This window comes from Tursiops truncatus, chromosome 7, assembly GCF_011762595.2.
Source record: "Tursiops truncatus isolate mTurTru1 chromosome 7, mTurTru1.mat.Y, whole genome shotgun sequence".
NCBI lineage: Eukaryota > Metazoa > Chordata > Mammalia > Artiodactyla > Delphinidae > Tursiops > Tursiops truncatus.
In genome coordinates, this window is record NC_047040.1 from 20,720,220 (window position 1) to 20,743,065 (window position 22,846).

Sequence of the window (22,846 nt, forward strand, 5' to 3'; positions counted from 1 at the left end):
TTGGGTGTTGGGGAGCTCAAATTGCAGCTACAAACTGGCTGGCAGCCAGGGGCCGTCTATTTAAAAGCGCCTGCTCGACCGGAGCCCGTAGTCTCTTTGGAAACTTCTGCCGGGGAAAAAGAGCTAGGAAAGAGCTGCAAAGCGGTGTGGGTTTTTTCCTTTTTTTTTGTTTCTTTTCTTTTTTTCCTCCTTTTCATCACCCCCTTCTCCGTTTGCACCCTGCTTCGGGCTTCACGCAGAACCTGCGAATTTCGAAGAGGTGCTGGCAGAGTGGGAGAAAAGAGGTGTTAGGGGCTTGGATTTGGTCTTTTTTTTTTTTTTTTTTTCTCTATTTCCACATTTTCCCCCCACCCTCGCGGCTGCAGCCTCCGCCTTTTACCTGTTCCGAGGCAGCCGCGCGCCGCTGGCAGCTGAGGGTTAGAAAGGAGCCGGGTGCACTTGGAGATTTTAAACAAAAATTTTGAAGACGAATCTATTTTTCTCCCCCCGCACCCCCTCCTCCACAGCCTCCGATCTCATTATTCCGGTGGTGGTTTTGGGGTGAATAATTTTTGGCCCCCGCCCCGCAATTCTGACCAGGTCAGGCTTGGGGAGGGGTTGTTTCTCCCGCCTCCGATCCCTCTGCGTGCACCTGGCGCTGCTCTTTTTTCCCCTACCTGTTGCAAGTCCGTAATCTTTGCAACTGAGACTTGCTTGCAGGCACCCCAGCCCTCCATCGCTCCCTACATTTTGCAGTTGTCTGGCGGAGGCCACCTGCTCTACCTGCCAGAAATTTTCAAAAGAAAAAACAATTCTCCGCGCGCCCTCTTGGCCCCCTTCTCCCTTCATTCTCGCGCTCCTGCCCCGCCCCAGGTAAAGGGGGAGACTCGGAGAAGATGGTGCTCACCGCGGTCCTCCTGCTTCTGGCCGCCTGTGCGGGACCGGCCCAGGGCCTGGGCTCCTTCGTGCACTGTGAGCCCTGCGACGAGAAAGCCCTCTCCATGTGCCCCCCCAGCCCCCTGGGCTGTGAGCTGGTCAAGGAGCCGGGCTGCGGCTGCTGCATGACCTGCGCCCTGGCCGAGGGGCAGTCGTGCGGCGTCTATACTGAGCGCTGCGCCCAGGGGCTGCGCTGCCTCCCCCGGCAGGACGAGGAGAAGCCGCTGCATGCCCTGCTGCACGGCCGCGGGGTTTGCCTCAACGAAAAGAGCTACCGCGAGCAAGCCAAGATCGGTGAGCACGCTCAGTGTGCCAGGCAGCTATGCGGCGCACGGGCGGGGGACACGGCACAGGCTGGCCCGGCGCGCTCTGCCCAGCAAGTGGCTTAGAGCCTGGGTGCATCCCGGGAGGAGGGCGGGGAGGGTCCTTGCCCCTCGGGATTGGAACCCTGGCCGATCCTGCTACCCGGGTTACTGTCTAGCCGAGGCTCTCCCTGTTTTCGCTTCTTTTCCTCGCTCCTGCCCACACCTCCTCCACCCCACCCCTCCCCCCTCGACTAAACACTGACTCTTAAGATCCTATTCAGTCTCCAGGTCCAAATCCCCAGGTACTGAATCTCCAGTCCGAAAATGTACACCTTACATTATTAACTCCCTCTCCACCACCCCCATCTACCCAATATGTTGTGGGGTGGGTTTGTTGGGGTTTTTTTTTTTTCCTGAACTTGAAAAAAAATAATGTCTTTTGTTAAAATATTGCTTTAACTGGGGACCTGGAGAGAGAGAGGCGTCACCGGTCTTCTGTGGTAATTCCACCTTTGTCCTTCCCAGCCCCCTACCCACCCCCCCACCCCGTCCCTCCTTGACGTTTCTATTCTCCTACCCCACCAGACACACACGCACACTCACATGCACACATATCACACGCACGCACGCACGCTTGGTAGCTAATGCCTTTTGGGTGGGGACTTCGATGCCCCTCCCACGTGCACACCCATTGCTCTTGAGTCGATCGGATTGACCGCGGTCAATTATACAACATACTGAAATGCAAAATACCGTTTTTCCTCCCTGGAAAGGAAAGATTACTTTAGCCAAGCTCAGAGGCGGCGGGAAGGTGGTGAGGCGGTAAGTGGGGGAGGGCGGGAGTGATGGAAAGAGATAAGAAGGAAGGGTTTGGTGTTCCAGGGCTGGTGTTTGTCCCCGAATCTAACTCCTTTTCCCGTGCCGCAGTTCAGATTTTACCTAGGAAGAAAGGTGGATACAGGGTTGGGAAGCCAGAAGAGGCATGAAATTCAGACATCACAGCTTCCCCGCCAGTGCTAATCGCCCACTCTCCCGCGTTGCCCCTCAAGCTCTCAAACCAGATCACAAGTGGGCGTGGTGTAAATGGAAGAGGGGCCCTGGAAACGCAGAATGCAAAATCAAGGGGGCGGAGACGGAAAAGCCAAGCTCCCGGAGCCTCCCCTCCGCCTCCAAGTAGCCCCGCCTCCGGGTTGCCCCGCCCCCAAAGTCTCAGTGCCAGGAGTCTCGGGTTTAAAAGGTTGACAGAGCTCTACTTTTCAATCAGAACAGTTCTGCGCCCCTTAGACTGGGTTTCCTTTTGGAAAGTTACTTGATCTTAAATTTTTAGCAAAAGTTTAATGAACTCTACACAAGAGTCTGGGTTCTGAGACGTCGTTATCGGTCCTCTCCCAAAGGGGTTCAGACTTAGCTAAATAATGTTTATTCTGTGTAGTATTTTATTACTGGGACAATGCTCTTCTTACCTCCTATCCCCTTCCATTACGAGCACCCCAACGTGAGTTTTCTTAACTGCACACTACAAACACTGTCGTGTAAGAAAGGAGTGCGTTGGCGCTTGAGAAGAGGCAGGAGACCTTTCCTGGGTTCGACCTGGATGCTCACAAACCCTGCAGGTTTTGCCTGTCGCAGGAGGCCGTCCCTCCAGCTTTGCAAGAGGTAGTCTTTCTCCAGACTGCAGCCTGCAAAAAGGGAGAGAGAGCAACGTGCAGGCCCCGGAGGCCCCAGAGGCCGGTTTGTGAAGTTATTTTTATTAAGAGCCACTTTTCAAAGGCGGTCCCCCTCGCCTTCATCTTGTGGGATGTGGATTTGGAAAAGCTTAGCACGGGGTGGGGGGTGGGGTATGAATCGATTTCCTGGCTTGGAAGCGAGCGCTCTGGGTAACAATCCGGTCACATCGAAAGCATGCAAGCTATCGCTCAGCCGCCTTCTGGTCCCATTTTTATTTGCCCAACCGTATGGTTGGTGTGATGTGGTTGGTGTGGAAGGTGCCCGCGCGCGCAGCTGCTGGGAGAGCAAACGGGTGCATCCAACTTTCCAGTTCAACCCAACACACGCGCGCGCACACACACACACACACACACACACACACACACGCTTTTGTCCCAAGCAAGATGCCTTTTAGACTTCTCTGCAGCCCCTTCCTCAGCCCCCACCTTCAAGGTGCCTCTGGACCAACACGGAGCAGCCTTCCTCCCCCTCCCGCATCCCCATCCCCATCCCTCTGGAAGACTCCACCCGCCTAAAGCAGGTGCCTAACCCACTGTAGTCGCTGGATGGCTGCCCTTGACCGGTGGCCGGAGTTGACGCCTTCCTCCCGGATGGATGGGATGGGAGTGGGCTCTCCTGGCTAGAGCTTTTCAGCCCGAAAACCACTGGGTGGGTCCCCCAAAAGTTGGAGATGGTGCAGCGACGGTACTTAAAGAGAGCTCAACGAACAGAGAGAGGGAGGAGAGTGTCAGCTCCTTTAGGCAAAATTACTGCCCCCTGACACTCCACCACCACTCCTCCCTACCGATACCAGCAGTGCGAACTTGGATTTGCCCCAAATTTAGATACAGACATAGATGATAATATACATATGCACATATATCAAAAAATATATGGAGAGAGAGAGATTTAGGGGGGTTTTCCAACCAAAAAAAAAGTGCATTTCTAGAATCAGAAATGGGGAGCTGAGGAGAGCGAGATGGCAGGCAGCCAAAGCTTCTGGGAGGAAGAGCGGAGGGCGGGAGGGGACTGGTGTTTTGCTAGGCGCGTTGCTGAGCAACGGGAGAGGGCGTCCGCCCGCGAGCCTGGTGCCGGGAGCGCTCCAGGCCCTGCATTTTATTCTGGCCAGTTCAGGGGCAAAGATAGATATAGAAACAGAGGGCAATGTGAGGGAGGGCTAGAGGGAGGCGGGAGACAGGAGTTATTTATTGGACCGAGCTCAATAAATATGGGCGAGCTGGGTCGAGTCAAGGAAGGACCGAGCTTTGCTCTCAGCTTTGTTTGGAGAAGGAGCCTTGCGGCTTTACTGGCGCACATACTTGCCCGGGTCTGGAAGATCTCTCTTGTGCCTGTGAGATATTAAGTTTGGGATACAGGGAGAAGTGGGTTCTGGGTTTCAGTTCTGTCATTTAGAAATAAGAGAGGAAGAACAGAAAATACGCTTCTGGGAAAGAAAGAAAAATTACCTAAATAAAAATGAATTCCGCCTTTGCTTCTTTGAGGGGTTTGGCCCTCCAGCACCCTGGCTTCCATTCTCAGCCTGGTCCAAATGCCATGTTGAAATCAAGTTCCAGAGTTAGGTTTATTGGCCAAATTTTTGTCTGGGTTGAACAAGATCACGGAAAACTGAAGGAGACAGATTCCTTTCCCACCCGTATCCCCTCCCTTTGAAACAAGTCTTTAAGAGGCTGGCTGTGCCCTGAGCCAACCAAAATGGGAGCTGGGAAGACGAGAGAGGGTGCTTTTAACTTGATTTTTCTTGCCTTCCCCCTCCCCTCCCTTCCCCCTCTTTCTGCTTTGTCAGTTCAGACTGGAAGAGCAAGCACAGTTGGCCACAGTGAGAGTTCATTTTCTTTCCACTTCTCCCCCTACCCTCCCCACCTCCACCCTGACCCCTTTCTTATCCCTCCCTCCCATCCCACCCCCTTCTCCATCCCCCAACTCCAAGGCCTTCCCCTGAGGGCTTCAGTTTTAACTTGGAGCAGCCGTGCGGTTAGTCCTGGGGCTTGGATTGGATTTGAGCAGGCAGGTGGGCTTGCAGCTGCAGAGGGGGGACCAGCCTGACCTAGGAGCCACAGGTCACCATGAGGGTCACGGCAAAGGGCATGGGAGCAGGAATCCCAGCAGAAACCCTGGTCCCCTTAATGGGGAAGGGGGGGGGTGGGGTAAGGGGGAAGGTGCTAACAGGAAAAGAAGGTGATTTTTGTTATCTAAAGTTTTTACTTTGTACCTGAGCAGTGTCTTTGAAACTCAGTTATTTAATGTATGGAAAATAAAATTTTGGAGAAGGGCCACCACACTCCAGGTCTATTGCCTCCAGAAATTGGAAGAACACCGTAAACAGACCAGGTACCAATGAGGTCCCACTGGAAGCAGAAGTGAAGAGGGAGGAGGCTGTTTGGTGAGGTTTTGTTTGAGATTTTGTTTTGCATTTTTACTATGGTAGGTCCAAAAGTTGCAACCCCCAGAGACCATCCTTCAAGTGTAATCTGGACATATGTTTTCCAAAAAATAAGATTTATTACATATCTGCAGGAAGAAATAAGCAAATTAAAAAAGCCAGTTCTAAGCTTCTGGTCCCCTCTCCCCATATCCACAGAATCCCCCATTCTTGTTTCAAGCTCCAATTCTTGCCATGATATCTGTTATGATGTCTTTTTTTTTTTTTTTCCTTCTTAAATATAAATCCAGAGAAGTGACTGGAAATCTCTATGAGAGGCAAAGTAGCCTTTCCTGCCTGGCCACTCAACTTAGCTAGGTCCGAGAGTCTCTCCAGGAATTGTCTGGGTGTTGGCCAAAGAATGCTACAGCTGGAAGGAACCCGCAGTGATCATGGCATCATGGCAGTCAAGGCCCTCATTTTACAGATGAGGACTCTGAGGCCCTAAGTGCAAGTCACTAGCCCAGAATTAGGCGCAGGGTTAGAGGCAGAGCCAGGGCGAGAACTCAGCCTTAGAATCGTGTTGAGCCTAGGCCTCCGTTCCGCTCTCCCTGGCTTTCTTCCTTAAGTCACTAGGTCTCTGGCCTCAGTCTGGTCTAACCTGCAATGAGGTCTTTGGCAAATATCACCCGAGGCTGTCATCCCATAGCTTTGGGGGCGGGGGGAGGAGCTGGGGGGGGGGGGCGGGTTGTGAGGATGAAATAAGAACTCAGATCTGGGAGTGCTCCATTTGAGGGGAAGAAGTGAAGTGACGCCAAAGTGGAGAAGGCAGTACCCCTTTATTTGCAATCCCTCCCCGTTCTGTCCCTTTTTCTGCACGGTCTTGCAAGCAAGGCTGGCTTAAGCCAGTGGTTTGGGATGGGGGCAAGGAGCGTGGTGTGTTCAGTCAGGACTTCAGGTCCATGTGCCAAACCTCATTTCCTGAATGACAGGGAGCTGTCCTGATGCGGGCAGGCAGGCAGGCAGGCCCTCGCTGCTCCTTGGCTAGGCAGCGGTCCACAGTCTCTAAGGAGCCCACGGCACAGAAGTGGCCGGCTTCCCATGGCAACCAGCCTCCACCATCACGGGCTTCCATGGAGCCGCGCAGCAAGATGATGAGATCTGAGCTCGGGTGGGGTGGGATGAGGGTGAGGGAGTGATTGGGGGATTTGCGCATCAGAAGAAAAAGAGAGAAAACCACATGCCACAAAAGTTGTTAAGGAAGAGAGAGAGAAGGTCACCGGGTTTTTGAACGTAGTCAGGTATGTGGGAGCTCTTTCAGAAAGAGAGGAGAGGAAACCCTCCAGATTACAGCTGGGGGCCTCACGTTGATCTGAGGAATTGCTGGGAGCCATCCTCATACATCCTGGTTGCTGGTGCAGCTCCTCCTTTGGGGGTTTCTTAAGAAGGAGGCAGATAAGGCTGTCTTCCCAATAGGTTAGACCAGCTGTCCCCAACGTTTTTGGCACCAGGGACCGGTTTCATGGAAGACAATTTTTCTACGGACCGGAAGCAGGGGTGAGGGGGAATGGTCCAGGCGGTAATGCCAGTGATGGGGAGCGGCAGGTGAAGCTTTGCTTTCTCCCTGCTCACCTGCTGCTGTGCGACCCGGTTCCTAACAGGCCACGGACCAATATCGGTCTGCGGCCTGGGGGCTGGGGACCCCCGGCTTAGACCACCAGGTGAGCCCTGGGGGGTGTTTTAAAGTAAATAGGTTATCTTATTTTTGATCCCTCACTTAAACCATCAGAGATCAGCCCTTCTCTTACCAAATCCTGAAGCAAAACCCAGATTGAATTTGCACTCAGAACCTAGCCTCATATGACCTCTGCTGGTTTGCAGAGATGTTTTACATGGGCCCCTATTATCCTGAACTGGGTAGATTGTACCATTACAGCTGTACTGGGGAGCTGCTCCCCAGTCTCCCTGTCACCTCAGTGAAGATGGCTCTCCTTCCACACCCTTTAGAACAGCACTGTCCGACTGAAATATAATACAAGCCACATACATATGTAATTTCAAACTTTCTAAGAGTCACTTTTTTTAAAAAAAAAAAAAAGGTAAAAAGAAACAGGTGGAATTAATTTTAACTGTATGTTTTAACTCAACATACCCAAAATATTATAATTTCCATATATACTCAAAATAAGCAATTATAATGAGATATTTTACATTCTTTCATGTTAAGTCTTTGAAATCTGAAGTGTATTTTACATTTACAGCACATCTCAATTCAAACACCAAATTTTCATTGGAAATACTTGATCTGTATTTTTAGTTTTCATAAGATTTACAGTTGAAAAAGTAGATTCGTATACCTGAGTTGCCCTAAATATACTCAAAAGTTTTCCAATAACCAAGGATGTTTTTTTAATTTAAATGAAATAAATCTTAAAATTCAGTCCCACTAGCCACATTTCAAGTGCCAAAAGCCACATACACCTAGTGGCCACCGAACTGGACAGGGCAGAGGCCACCAGCAAGCCCCTCCCATACCTGAGAAGGGAAATACTGTCTCTACTCTCCTCCTGCCCCAAAGAAGTCAAAAAGGAAAAGAGTCTGAGCTTTAATTGCCAAACAGGACAGACTCCCTTGTTTGACCCCTAGCAAGTCTCTCTTCTTAGGGGAACCAGGGTTGGGAGGGGAAAAAAAAAAAAAAGTGTTCAAACCATCCGCTCCCTGCCGCCCCCTTCTGGTCATACAGGACTTTTCAGGGAATTTGGCTACTTAATTGTGCTGTCCTGAATGGGCCGTGATGAGTCACCAGTGGGAGTGTGGCCAGGTCGGAGAAATGGTCCCTCACTTCCTGCCTCTCCTCATCTCCCCTTCCCCCCATTCAAGGCTGCCCCCCACCTCACCCCTCCATTACCTTCTGGTTTGGGGTGTATATAGGAAAGAGATAGAGACGTTTCTACTGAGCATGTGCCTTCCGCAAGTCTAGAGAGATACTGGATGGCTGGATACACTCATCTTGGGAGTTGCGCATAAGTGTGTATCTCTTATGGGTAAATTTATCACCAGCTGCCGCCCAGGGATCAAGAAACGTGTGCCAGAGTCATGGCCCTGAATCCTAGTTTGTCCCCAGGGAGAAAAAATAAGGAGGATCCTTCCTTTACAGTGGAGGATGTGCGAGTGGGACCCCAGCCTTTCATTCTGGGGAAGTGTCACCAACTTGACACCTGCCGTATCTACACTGCGGAAAGGTGGTGGGTCACCTTTTCTCTCTCCATCTTTAGGTAAAAAGACCTAGTGCCTTAATGCAGCATGAAGGAATGGGATTAGACAAAGGACAGACTCCCAGGCTGAGTTCTCTAAGTGGGAAGCAGTCCTCAGAAGCTCTTGGGCAAAGCCCCTCTCACCTGAGGTTGGCAATCAGTCTCCCCAGAGATGAAGGTAGAGCCATCACTTCCCAGCAGACCTTTCTTCAGTCCAAGGCACCTGAGATCTTGTGATCTACAAGTAGGCACCTGTCAGCCACATACCACAGCAACCAGATTTTTAGTTGATGATGGGAACAAGGAAGGTGGGAGGCAACAGAGACCTACCAAGGCAGAGACCTACGCTGAGAGTTCATTAGCACGTAGCAGCTCATAGAATCCTCACAACCCTATGGAGAAGTGGCTGTTGTCATCCTCCCCATGACTCAGATGAGAAAACTAAGGCAAGGAGAGGAGAGGAAGCAACTAAGAGAGGTCAAAGTACACCTGCACCAGGATTTATTGAACCACGGTTAGCAGCCCCATCTTCCTCCCAAGAAGGATGACTGAAGGTCAAGGGCTGGTAGTCTGGCTCCTGACTCTGTTTCTTTGCTTTGCTCTATGGTGTCTTTATTTCTGTGCTCAGGATAGAGATGTCACATACCCACGTTGGTTTTCCTGGCCTGAAATGGCGGGGGGCTGTACAGGAGCTCAGGGGGCTAAGCCTGTTGCTCTCTCTGTCCAGTCACTAACTCTCTGAATCTGCTCCCCGCCTCTGCCATGTACCCCAGGTCAGCAAGACTCCCCTCCAGTGTCTTTTTGCAACTCCTCCCTTCTTGCAACTGGTTCCTTAGGGTAACAGTCGTTTGGGTTTCTTTTCCTCTTGGGAAGTCAGTGTTCCTTCCCTTCTCAGCCCATAATTCAGGTGAAGAAGAGCCCAGAACATGCATGTCTGTTACTAACCACAGAGGAAAAGAAAACAGAGTCTTCCAAGAGAGACTGGGGCAAGGTAGGCTCTGGTCAGTGATGTTACGGGTAGGAGCGGGGACGGGGCAGCTCCCCTGGAAGGCTCTGCAGCCCTCCCTACTGCCCCTTTTTCTTTATGCAAAGGCACACACAGTGTAATTGAGTCTCTTGGCATCTGCAGCTGGGAAATGGTCAAACTTCAGGAGACTGAGACACGTCTCACATCTTTTTAAACAGTGAGCAGCTGATCCAGCGTTTTCGCAGAAGCCTTACGTGTAGCAAAGAGCAGGAGACTGCAGGTTGGCTAGGAAACAAGGCCAAGTGGAGAGGAGGCACGGAGAATCCAGCCATACCCAGGCATGGATCAGTGCCCTCGGACGAGCTGCCCAGGGGAATTTTCGGCAGTGATGGAGGTGTCGTTGATCTGCGCTGTCCAACACAGTAGCCACTGGCCACATGTGGCCATTGAGCAGCAGATATGTGGTTGGAGCAACTGAGAAGCTGAGTTTGTAATCTGACTTAATATTTATTCATTCCAACTGTATTGGACAGCACAGTCTTAGATCAGAGAAGCCCAGTAAATCCAGGGGACCCTACTTCTTCCTGCTCCTGTGAGGCTCACCTCCCTGCCGCCTTGTTCCCTCTGCAGCAGCTCCTGTGTTTAAAGGCAGGTGCATGGGTGACATGACCCCTCAGGGTATCCACTGAGCTCTAACATGCCGCCGCTGGCATTACAGAACTGCTCCTAGACCTCCTGCGCTGTCTCGTGAGCAGATTCACGCATCTCTCCATTTAAAGATTATTTATTGAAGACCATAGGCTGGAGAGACCAAGATAAATGACAAAGTTCTCCCCTTAAGAAGCTTACTGTTTGAATTCCACAGAGGGAGCTAGAATGAGAGGCAGTGGAAACCCAGCTCCCCTTTTCATTCTTTGTAGAGAGATTCTGGGTGAACCCCTCTTGTCTTCTGGCTAGGAAAAGAGACTACTCCCAGGTCCAAGTGGCCTGGCAAAGCCCCACATCCTTCCTGAGCTGCGAGTTCCAAGTACACCTCAGCTTCTTCAATTTCCGTAGGCGAAGTCACAATATCTGGTCCACCCATTTTCTCTAAGTTTGATTATGAGGTCAAGATAGTGTGGGAAACAAACACCAGGCTGGGCCCAGGCTGTTAATGGTGCCAAGGTAGGACTCACAGCCCTAGGGTGGAAGGTTCGATTGCAGGAAGCAGAAGGTCCCCAACTGGACCCGCCCCATCGCTGGGCTCGGGGAGCAGGTGGGATGAGAAGGCTTCCTAAGAGCAAGTACCTGGTCCTGCTGCTAAAGCACCCTGCGCCTGCTCCTGCAGGAGAACTACAGTGAGAGGGCGGGTTGGAGACCGTGGTGGGGCTTGGGGAAGGAGCATGCATTGGCACTTGTGCTGTGAGGAGCAGGGCCCGCCCTGGGATGCCTCTGGGTCCACACTGGCTGGGCCTGCACCCAGACACACTCAAGGTTCACTGGGGGAATTCCCTGGCGGTCCAGTGGTTAAGACTCAGCACTTTCACTGCCGGGGCCCTGGTTCAATCCCTGGTTGGGGAACTAAGATCCCACAAGCTTCATGGCGTGGCCAAAAAAAAAAAGGTTCACTGGGACATGAGGATGGCACAGTCCTCAGGCAGGTTTTCGTGTTGCCCTGGGGAGTGGATGTTGCTGCATCAGTGTGAATGCACAGCGCCTTATGAAGGAAGGAGAAACTGAGTTGCCCACCCTAACACTGCAGGGGCTGGGAGCATCAGAGAGCCCGGGTGGCAGGACTGGGGGCAGAACAGAGCAGAGAATCACATAGTTATCCAAAGGTAAATATCGGGACAATATGAGAGCCCTTGCTTCCTTAGTTGTTGGATAGATCATGGAGTTAAAGGGCCCTGCCTCAACAGCTTCCCAGAGGAGGGAACAATAGTGAACATTCCCTTGCCCACTCTCTGCAGAATCCTTTCAAAATAACATCTAGAGATAGGAAGGGAGGTCCTCGATCTGTTTCCCTTCTTTCCCTGACCGTGTTTCAGGTGCAGATTAAAGAAACAGCAGGGGGTTACACACTGATAGCATTGCCCCCGCCCCACACCTGCCTTCTCCACCCTGACCCCCCGTGGGTCCTTCCCAGTCCGTGCATGTCCATCTCCCTGACTCTTTCCATGCATGCCGCAGACACACAGAGGGGAGGATTGGGGTGGTTGTCAGAGAAGTAGGGGAGGGAGGCACACAAATTCCAGATTTTAAAATTGTTTACAGTCCCTACAAGGAAGCGCCACGGACGTGTTCTGCGGCCATCGGTCTCCTCCGCCACCTACTGGCCGTATGGAGGTATTGACATGCTGGTCGACTGGGTTCCAGAACCTACTGCATTGCTAAGTTCCCTAGATTGCTATTCACGTGCAGGGCAACTTCACCAGGAAGTCCTCCCTTATATCCCACCTAAATCCCTTCTGCAACCTTGCTCCATTTTCTTTGGATGAAACAGCTCAGGAGCTGCCAGTCTACTTGTGCCTTCTTGTTTTATCTAAAACTTAAACCCTTCCAAAATTGCAAGCCTATTTATGACTCAGCTACAAAGCAGCTGAGTAGGGCTAGTTGGCTCCGGCATCCCAGCTCCAGTCTTACTTTCCAGCCCTTTAATCTTCATGGCTCTGCCCTGGCTCCGCTCCAAGTTTCCACTGTCTCTCTGGAGCCTACAGGTGACCACAAGACCCTGATTAGTATCTTTGATACTCGACTCTCCCGCTGCCTAAGTAATAGGTCCCATGGGGTTAAGTGGCACCGAAACCCGGGAGGCACATCAAAACTTTAAGTCTGCCCTTCAGAAACAGCCAAAGAGACTGCAAACTGGGGAGGGTATGCCCTCAGGAACCCGGCCTTGCTGAGGCCAGGGGAAGGACAGAGGGTTTGCAAAAGTACTTTGAGTTCCTTAAAGAAGGCACTTTGTTCTCCAGTATCATCCTTGCTTAGTCTCAAAGCTAACACTTTTGGACATAAGACCAGGAGAGGTCAAAGTAAATTGCCCCAAAGTTTCTTGAACCATTGTTAACAGCCCTATTCTCCTCCCAGGGAGGGTGAGTCAAGGTTAAGGGCAGCCACAGCACTTCTCAAAGATCCTAAAATATGAAGAGTCTTGAGAAGGGCTGCTGACGCTGGGGGAGGGTGGGCATTAGCCAATGTACTTCCACAACCACCAAAGCCAGAGAGAGAAGCTCCGTGAGAGAAGGTGAAACAGCATCTGGAGAATCACACCCTCTGACCAAAGGGACAGGGGGCCCCCAAAACAGGTGACCAGAAGAAGGTGGGTGGCACTCCCACCCCAGATATCTTTAAGAGCCAGAAATAGTACCGCTGGGATGGGTGTGTGTACTTGTGGACACAGGGATGGACTATTGGAGGGATTTGGGGAGCTGGAACAGCCAGCCACTGGGAGTAAGCAGCCCCGGGGACCTCTCCCGGTGAAGAGCCCAGATCCACAGGTGCCCCTGAGGACAGTCTGCTTTCCCTCTGGGCCAGGCCAGAGCAGCCCCCAAAGGAGATGCTCATCCTTCCTCCATGCGTCCCACACCCAGCCCTCTCGCCCTCCTCCCCTCCCTTCACCTGGTTACAATCTTGATTGGGGAAGGCGTGTGGCCATGCACACCCAGAATGCTCCCAGCCTTTCAATGGCAACCATCTCTTGCCCTCTCCCCTCCCCCACTGCTCAAGCGAGGGTCAGAGCGCTTGGGGATGCCCAGAGAGTCTGAGTGAAGTGTCAAGTCACTCAGTAAGATGTGACTAGGCAATGGTTCGCTTTTCCTCTCCTCACCCCCTCCCTCAAGACCTGGGCCTCAGGTTTGGGCCTGAATTACTAGATAACAGAGCCCTAATCTTTCACTTTGCACAGAGTCCCCCACATCAGCTTGCTCCACCCTGCATCCCACCCCCATCCTAGCTAATCCCACAACCAGGAAAAGTTGGTTTACGCCAAAAACATCACTCTGTTAGCTAATCTCCGGAAGGCTCCATTCCACCTGCCAGGTGCATCACCTTGTTGATTTATCATCCCGATGGGTTTTGATAGAGTCAGAGCACAGGGCAGGACATGGTGGGAAGGGGGAGTGAAAGGCCAGAAGGAGACAGGGATCCTGGTACTGAATTTTGTTCAGGGAGAGCCTGCCCACTGCTTTGTCATTTGCTTTCTCACACCTTCTTCTCCAGAAACTACTTCCCTTCCTCTCCTGTGGATAAATACCCAAATCAGCCGCCACCCAGGACACTGCGAACCTCTGGAGGCGTCTTTAGGGTGGGGCACTTCCCTGCCCGGGGCTTAAGGACTGGATTACCTATTTGATTAAATCTGACAAATCCTGAGCCAAGAGACAAACAGGTGCTTGGGTGCTTCCTGCCACCTGCCATCCTGACCAGGTTAGGCCAGGCCTCCACATACCTCTCCTAACACACACCTGGAACTTCCCCTGGGCTGAAATCTCCTGCCCCGGGGACACCAAACAGTGTCCTCTCACAGAACTGCTCCCTCCCTGCACCTCTCCTCGACACCACCTCCTCAGATTCCTCTCCTTCTATGTCCCAACCCATGCCTTGCCATCTCAGCTCCGGGGCAGCCCGGTGAGAGCAGCGAGGGTGGACAACCGGATTCTTCTTCAGTCTATTTGAGTTATTCAGGGTCACCCCCAAAGCCCTATTTTCTTTTTCTAGAATTTGAAAAGAAAAGAGGGCAGTGAAGACAGGGTTCCCTGCCCGCACCCCCCCTGCCCTACACCTGCTCTCACCCTGGGCATCCTGCCCACCTGGGAAGAGCAATCGAAGACCTCCCGCCCTGGGTCTGCCTAGGCTGGTGAGATCAGGGCGCTGAGAGGAGGGACCCAGAGACGGGCGCCTGTGAGATGAGAATTTCATGGAAATCTGTGAACCAAGAAAAGGCCGGAGGCTGGAATGAACAGATCGACAAATAAATGAACAAAGTCCTAGTTCTTTAAAGGTCATAAGTCAGCTAAATATAGACTGTCACCAAGTCACTGCTATATATAACCACTCCACCCGCAGCCAGCAGTCTGCCTCTCTTGGCCTGGAGCTGAGTTATGTCCCAGCCTCCCAGGGCACAGAGCACAGAGCCAGCTCTGAGAAGGAAGCAAGGCCCCGGGCTTCCATGTCACCCCCAGCCACCGGCACTGATCCCCTCCAGACCCCACATTTCTGGCTTTCCCAGCTCCCCTCTTCCTGTTCTGCCTGATGGTCCCACCCCCCTGCCCGTCCAGACACCCCAGGACCCTCCTGCCCTTGGTTTCCCGGCTCCAGATATATCTCAACTCCAGCAGTTCCGAAAACACTAAAGGATGGACTTGGCCTCTTGGCCACGTTCTGGCCATCGCCTACTTCCCCCGACAGCCTAGGTCTCCAGAATGTGTTCTTACATCACAGCCCCGCCTCCGGCCACCACCCCATCTACTTAGCCAGTCCCCCAACAAGCAAGCCCCTTCCCACAGCCCTCGCCCTCCCCGTCCCCAGAATATCCTCTCCCTCCTGTCCGACGTCCCCTCCTGTATCAGCCTGACTTTTCCAACACTCTCCTACCCCATGAAGTCGCCCCGGATTTCCCACCACTTACACGAGTGTCGACTCGTGCCCTGGTTCTCAGTTCCCTGCTTTCCCCAGTTTGGACGAGTCCAGGAGGGCAGAGAGCCCGTGCCCTCACCCCAATCCTTCGAGCCTCGGGCTCTGCACGGCTGGGCCTCAGCCCCCTTCTCCCTGCAGAAAGAGACTCCCGCGAGCACGAGGAACCGACCACCTCCGAGATGGCGGAGGAGACCTACTCGCCCAAGATTTTCCGACCCAAGCACACCCGCATCTCCGAGCTGAAGGCCGAGGCCGTGAAGAAGGACCGCAGAAAGAAGCTGACCCAGTCCAAGTTCGTGGGGGGAGCTGAGAACACCGCCCACCCCCGGGTCATCTCTGCACCTGAGATGAGACAGGAGTCTGAGCAGGTGAGTCTCAAGGATTCTCTCCCCATCCGCCTCTGCATCCACACCCCGCAGCCTCCGCCACCGCCCCAGCTTTCCACCTTAGCCCGCGTCTAAATGAGCGTGCGTGCCAGCACTTTATACGCCCAGGGGGCGCGGCAGGCGAGGCGGAGGGAGACCTTGGGTGGCAGGTATTGGGGACGGAAGGCGGTGACTCTCCGTACGGACCCTTTACCACGCCCCCCCCCCATACCCCAGCCATGCTTTCTGCACGTCCTGGTGGTTCCCGCGGGTCCTGGCACGCCTCTCACCCCTCCTGTCCGCACACAGGGTCCCTGCCGCAGGCACATGGAGGCTTCCCTTCAGGAGCTCAAAGCCAGCCCGCGCATGGTGCCCCGTGCCGTGTACCTGCCCAACTGTGACCGCAAAGGATTCTACAAGAGAAAGCAGGTACGCCCCGTGCCAAGCCCCAAGTTCAGGGCGCTTGCCAGAAACCTCCACCTCTAAATGCCTGGATTTCTGTCATTAACAACACTTTGTCCCAAACCTCCAAAATCCTTGCACTCGTCACAGTCGTGATTGTCCCCATTCCCTCCTACACTATAATCTACTGACGTTTTAATGGTTCACCTTACATACATGAATTCATCTAAAAAGGAAACTTTCTATCACCGCGTCACGTCACACGTTGGATGTGTTATTTTCTGATAGGCACACGTAAATATATACATATACATGACTCTAAAACGTGTTTTAACCACATACCACTTGAAATCATTTAGTGTCCCATTCACAGCCAGGCTACCCTTTGGGCAACGGCTGATTAAGCAGTCATCTGAGCCCGTTAAGGAGTACACATTACCTTAGGGTAGTGATCTCAGACTTCCTAGGGCATCAGTATCACCCCGAGGTCTTGTTAAAACACTGATTGCTGGTCCCACCCCAGAGTTTCTGATGGTAGGTCTCGGGCAGACTCTGAGAACTCGCATTTCTAACAGATGCCCTCCCAGATGACTCTGATGAGGGCATCCCTCCTCTAGGTTAGGAGTCAAGAACCAGACAGCGTTGCGTGAGTGCTTGGCTCTCCTGTTTACTAGCTGTGTCCTCTTACCCCAGTTAGTCAATGTCTCTGCCTCCAGTTTCTCATGTAAGATGGAGAATAATTTTACCTATTATTCTCACATGATTATGAGGAATAATGGACTAATCTTTATAAAGTACTTAGAACAGTACCTACAATATAGTAAGTGTTAGGCGGTGCCTTGTATGTGATACAGCTATACAAGCGATGCCTCCTATTATTACTATTATTGAACAATTTAATTTATCATCATTTTCATCATCATGATCATGATCAGGTTATATCATTCTCTGGAAAATACCAAGTTGGAGGACCCTGAATGGGTGACATGAAACAAAGTCGTAGGAGCTAGCCTAGGGAAGACTGCCTAAATCAGCACTTCCCCCCCGCCCTCCCCCCCGTCCGCCCATGCAGTGTGGACACCAGAACCCCCAGGGTTGGGTACAGCTCCCTCAACTCTCCGGGGGTGAGGATCTGTCTTGAGGCAGGGAGGATGAAGGGCCAGGCAGGAGCAGAGCCTCGGGGTACAGCCATCCTCACTGCCTGTCACTCTCCCACCCCAGTGCAAGCCTTCCCGTGGCCGCAAACGTGGCATCTGCTGGTGCGTGGACAAGTACGGGATGAAGCTGCCAGGCATGGAATATGTGGACGGGGACTTTCAGTGCCACACCTTCGACAGCAGCAATGTTGAGTGACGCGTCCCCTCCCCATCTTTCCCTCACCCCATCCCACCCCCCCAGCCCCGACTCCAGCCAGTGCCTCCCTCCACCCCAGGACGCCACTCATTTCATCTCATTTAAGGGAAGAAAATACATATATCTAACTATTTGAAGAAACTGAGGACCTCGGAATCTCTGGCAAGGTCTCAACTTTGAAAACGGCAACAACGGAGATGCACAAAGCTAAGGAGACACCCCCCCCTTTAAAAAAGTTTTTCTTTTTGAGGCAAGTTGAGTGAACAGGGAGGGCAAGAGAGGAAGAACAAGAGAAAGAAAAGGGAGGGAAGCAGATGTGTGTGAGAGAGGGGAGGACGAGTAGTCACGAGAAGGAAAAGCAGAGCGTGGGCCGGAAGCAGCCGCCTTTACGTCCAGCCCCGGCCCGAGGTGGGGAGCCGCTTGGGCAGAGCGGGTGCAGCCCCAGGTGTGGCCTTCGATGACACCCTTGGAATTTGCCCGGTTTGGATGGGTCACAGGGGGAGAAAGGAAAAGACAACAGGCGTCAGTGCCTCTCCTGGATCAATCTCCCCCTGCCGCCAGCAGCTTGCACGGCTCGACGGGTCCTTCCTCTCCTCCCACCCCGACACTGTGTTCTCTCTCCCTCAAATTTACAAAACCTAAAATGCATTCCATTCCTCTCAACACAAAGCAAATTCATAACTGAGTGATACTAGACAGGCAGGTGTCCCTAAGTGGATCCATGAATATGAAGTATGTGCGCATATCTCACTCCCCCTGCAGACTCTGAGAAATCAATCCACACCCCCAATAGTGGGAAGATGGGTTCTTCCAGGGCGGCTAAAACTCTGCTCTGAACGAAGCCTGTAGTTTCAGCCCTTCATTGCATCCAGTTCGCAGCTAGCACAGCCTTTGTGGGGGAGGATAGGCTGGAAAAACAAAAAGTGGGCTTGTATTTATCTACAAGGCTCCATATAGTATTATATAGGCATATAAATCTATTTTCTTGATTTTTTTCTTTCTTCCTTCCTTTCTGTCAAAGGTTTGCATTAACTTTTCCAAGTAGTTCCTCTGGGGGCATTGAAGAGCGTCCTTATTCTGGGAAAACCAAGAAAACCCATCTTCTTGTAATACAACCCATAATGCCTGCCTCCCATGAGCAGCGGCAAACTCAACCCTTTGTGGGACACAGTGTTGGATTTTTTTCGTGATTTCCCGTGTGTGTGTGTTCATGTACCACCAAGCCAGGTGGATGAGCACACCCAGCGGTGCACCCACCGAGCTCCCCAGGACATCCCATTCACCTTTAGACCCTTGGGAAGTCACTGTCTCTGGACTCCCAGACCCAGTGAACCCGATAGGTCCAAGTTCGACCCCCTGGTCCTGCCCAGCCTTTTTGTTTTATCTGGACAGAGCCTGCCTCTGGAAAGCCTCTTTCAGCCTTCACGCTGGCAGAGCAGGAGAGAGACTGAAATGAGAGACGGCAAAGAGGGAGATGGAGGTGAAAGGTTTAAATATGGGGAAACAGTAAAAGTGATTGTTCAGGCCAGAGTAGTTGAAGCGAGGGGCAGAGAGCTGGAGAGACAGGGGGCTGACTGTCCCGCTCTAGCTTTGGAGCGAAGCGACAGAAAAGAGAACAAAGCCAAGAGACACTTCCCTGGGTCCCCACCTGATAATGCCTCTGGAATTTAAGGGGAAGGAGAGAGGAAGTTGGGGGAACAGGTTGTAAGAGAGAAATGTGCTTAATCCAGGCCTTGGATCCAGGGAAGGTGGGTAACTTTCGATGGGTTCTAGACTGTAGCGGCTGGACAGAAACAGGATCAGTAGAGACCAGCCATAGTTTGGAAGGGACAAGCCTATGTGCTCACCTGCCCACCTTCACCCTGCAATAAGGGACTGAGGCCAGAGAGGGTTTCAAGCTCTTCATCCACTCCGGCCAGTTCTGGCTTCCGTCCTGGGGTGGAGGATGGCGGAAAAGCCCAGGACAAGCGGGGAATGTGTGTTTTGGGGGTGCTGTCATTTGACAGCCAGACTTTGAACCAAGAAAAATCCCATCCTCCACGGACTCCCCCCAACAAGTGGGCAGCCCTGGGGCTGCCCTCTGAGGATGGAGATCGCCGGCCAGGAGAAGGGTCTTGGACATGGCGAAGGAGAACCTTTCTCGCTGTGAACGCAGCTTTCTCCACTCTTTCCTGATGCCACGACGCCGTGGAGACCACACCAGCATCTAACTTGGGGACGGTGAAGAGGGATAGCTAAGGAGCAAACACACTCCAGCTAGTGGAAAGCCTGCAGCTCTGGAACTTGGGGGGATGTCTCCTGCTTCCCTGGCCAGGACGGTTGGCTGGGATGGAAGAGGCAGTCGATCTTCGCAGGACAAAGGGCCTGAGGGGTTTGGCAGCCGTGAGGACTTCCCTGACCTGCCGTGTCACCGTGCCCCAGCTCTCTGCGCAACTGTTCCCAAGCCCCCGATTCACATTTCAATGTCTTAGGCCAGTATCGTCAGCCTTTCCCACTTCACTGTTCTTTCCGCCCATTCTTTCTTTGCATCATGATCAGTCGTCTACCTGGGATCTACCGAGTGGATACTGGGGGGTCATTCCCCCTAAGAAAAGACTGAACCAGGGATTTGCAGAGCTCTCCCCACCCCCCAAGGCCTGGACCTGGTTCCTGGTTCCTGAGAGGGGCTGTCTTTTCCTCCCGCTGTTTACTGGACTTTGAAGGGGCCTATGCTCCTTCCATGGGCTCTTTGCCGTCAGCCGTAAGGTGGGGGATTGGGACCTGCTTTAACGCCACCCGTCTCTTCAGGCCTCCAAAGCTCACACTGACTAACCCAAACCTGTGAGTCTCTCTCTAGTGCTTGCAGGGAGGACGGGGCGGGGGGAGGATTCCGGTCAGCTGGCCACTCCCTAGAGGATGCTGGACCTTCAGACAGAGGGAGGTCTGGCCTGAGCCCAGGGTGGGAGCCCATGGGGAGGCAGACATTGAGGAAGGTGAGCCCTCCCCTGGGCGAGGTGGCGGGAAGGCAGGTGTGGTGAGCTGCCAGCTGTGAAGTCCCGGAGCAGGACTTCTTGACCCCAGGCTACCTGTTGGCCGCTGTCTGCTCACCCAGAGGCCTTAGGCTCTGGGTTTTCTATGGCCTCAAGTCTAAACATTGGCCCACTGCGCCAACAGGAGGTCTCTCCCCATCCCCCTTTGACTCATGCCTCGCTCTGGCAGTGAAGACCTGTGTCTGCCTCTACTGCCAGGTCACTTAGGGAGGCCTAGCCAGGACTGATTCCCCCTGCCCCTAGAGCGGCCCCACGCACAGGGGCAAAACAGGGCATCTGGGACGGAAGAGACTCGAAAGTTTCTCAGACAGCCAGGCCTGGACAGACAGGCCTGGAGACATTTAGCCCCCACACGGAGGGGGAGGATGGGAGGCCCTGTGTGGTCCCATCCCTTGTCCCCTCGCCCATTTCCCTATCACCACCTCTGTGGTCTCCATGGTAACCCAGCAGGGCCAACCTCCTCCGGGGGGGCGGGCCTGGACCACCACTCTCCCACTGCCCAGCTCATCAGCAGCCACAGGGCTACCAAGCAACTGCCCAGCCCCCCTCCAACTGGGGCAGTGCCCCCCGCTCCATCCACTTAGCCCCCAAGAGGGATCCAGCTCAGATGACAATTGCAGAGAGGAGTGGGCCAAGGAGAAGCAACCCTCTGGTCTCGGAGAGGACAGATTTGGCTTCCAAGAGAAAGGAGGCTCTATTTTGAGAGGTAGTGGGCCAAGGGAACGGAGGTTACCGGCCAGCATCCTGGGCGTTGTACTGTCTTTATTTTTAAAACCACTAAAGTGCAAGACTTATTTTGCACTATTCTCCACTTTTTTTTTTTCTCATAGGCTTTTGGTGTCTTTTTATAAACATACTTTCTTGGTTTTCTAATGGAATATATAGTTTAGCCATTTCCACAGACTCTGGCCTCCTCTCTTTAACTTTTTTTGGATGGGAGAAAGGGGAGGTGAGGTGGGTCAGCCGTCCTGCACCCGTTCACCCCGCCTCTCTGGTCCTCGGCCACCAGCCTGAGTCCCGGACCGTCCACCACCAGCATCACACAGTAGCCCACACGGATAGACAGTTGTCAGACAAGATTCCTTCAGATTCCGAGTTGCCTACCGGTTTGTTTGTTTTTTAGACAGCAATAACCACAGCACATATTACTGTAGTTCTTTATAATTTGACATACATACATACCATAGCGCTATTCTCTCTTTTTTTGTTTTCAACTTTTTTTTTGTTAATAAATGCTCATAATCTTTACTGGTGAAAAGGATGAAAAAAAAACAAAAAACCAACAAACAAAACCTGTTTGTGGAAAAAAAAAGAAAAAGAAAAAGCGGGGGGAAAAAATCACCTGAATGTGGAAGAGCTTGCCTCCTGTTTAGTGTTTTGTACGTAAGGAAATAAAAAACGAGAAAAACAAAAAAAAAAAAACAAAAAACCTGAGGATCTCACGTTTTATTAAAAAAGTGAAGATTGCTGTATACTATTTATTCAACTTATAATTTATGTTACTCCTTGATCTTTGTCTTTTGTCGTGACAAAGCATTTATTTAATAAAGTTATGCATTCAGTTAGCCTGCGTCACCTTCCTCCGAGGGTCCAGGGAAGGTAGGCGAAGGGAGAGAGAGGACAGAGGGAAGGAGAGAGGACCAGGTGGAGGCAAAACCAGGGCCTGCTCCCTGCAGAGGGGCCCCCAGACCCAAACCCAGGTGCCCCCTTCTCCATCTCTCCGAAACCCTTTCAGTGAGTTCCCTACACAAGGCGCTTAGGCGGGAGGGTGGTCCTGCAGGTTCAGCAGCGTTAGCACTAGGACTGTTATCATTTTTACCATCTAATCGCAGCTCCCGCTGCTAAAGAAAGCCATCTTAATCAACTCCTAAGCAAATGATGGGTCTCTTCTCCTCAGAGAGGACTTTAAGGAAGGCAATGCTAGAATGTTCCTCTCAAGCGCTCAACTCCTGGGAACCTCTGGCAGAGGTGAATCCTACCTCCTGCTCTTGCCCAGCACCCCGTTGCCATTTCCACCCGCTGAAGAGGAAAGTTATGAAATGGCTAGTAACTCTGATTTCAACCCTCCAGCGGCGTAAGGACCACAATTCCTACACTGTCCTACCATCCGCCCTTCCTTCCTCCGGCCGCTTCTCCTCATCTCCATGTCCCCTCTTTATCTGCGAGCCCACAGCAGGGCACTGCCCTTCATGCACCCCCCTGACCACCCCCAACAAGGGCCTCCATCCATGGGCACAGCAGGGGGACAGAGTTGGGGGCATCTCCACTCTGCCCGACCCGGACACCGCCCCCCCGGTGCCCTGCCCCGTCCGAGTCACATGGCAAAGCAGAGACGTTGGGAGTGTCCCTGCCTGGCAAGGGGCTGGCCTGTCATTGGGCATGTGTCCTTTGGAAGCATCACTGAAGCTCTCTTCCCTGAGACCACTGGGCCCGTACACAGCTTTGCAGATGTGCAGCCGTTCAGCCAGCGCCCGGCAGTGACGGCAGAGATTGGAGGGTGTGACAGCTGCGCTGGGAGGCCAGAGACGGACCGGCCTTCCTCACTTTCCTGGGCGG

The 22,846-nt window shown here is 52.7% G+C and overlaps 1 protein-coding gene across 2 annotated transcripts; it reads left to right on the top strand.

The window, feature by feature from the left end:
* The first annotated feature begins 97 nt into the window (after positions 1 to 97).
* IGFBP5 (insulin like growth factor binding protein 5) lies at positions 98 to 21,856 on the top strand. 2 transcript variants are annotated; one of them, XM_033859795.2, is made up of 5 exons: positions 98 to 1,209; positions 15,280 to 15,509; positions 15,816 to 15,935; positions 17,130 to 17,252; positions 17,368 to 21,856. In XM_033859795.2, exons 1-5 carry the CDS (start codon positions 876 to 878, stop codon positions 17,395 to 17,397), a joined length of 837 nt encoding a protein of 278 aa, XP_033715686.1. In that variant the 5' UTR covers positions 98 to 875; the 3' UTR covers positions 17,398 to 21,856. The 2 variants fall into 2 exon arrangements, with proteins under 2 accessions (XP_033715686.1, XP_033715687.1); XM_033859796.2 differs by having other exon boundaries at positions 99 to 1,209; positions 17,130 to 21,856.
* The last annotated feature ends 990 nt before the right edge of the window (positions 21,857 to 22,846 follow it).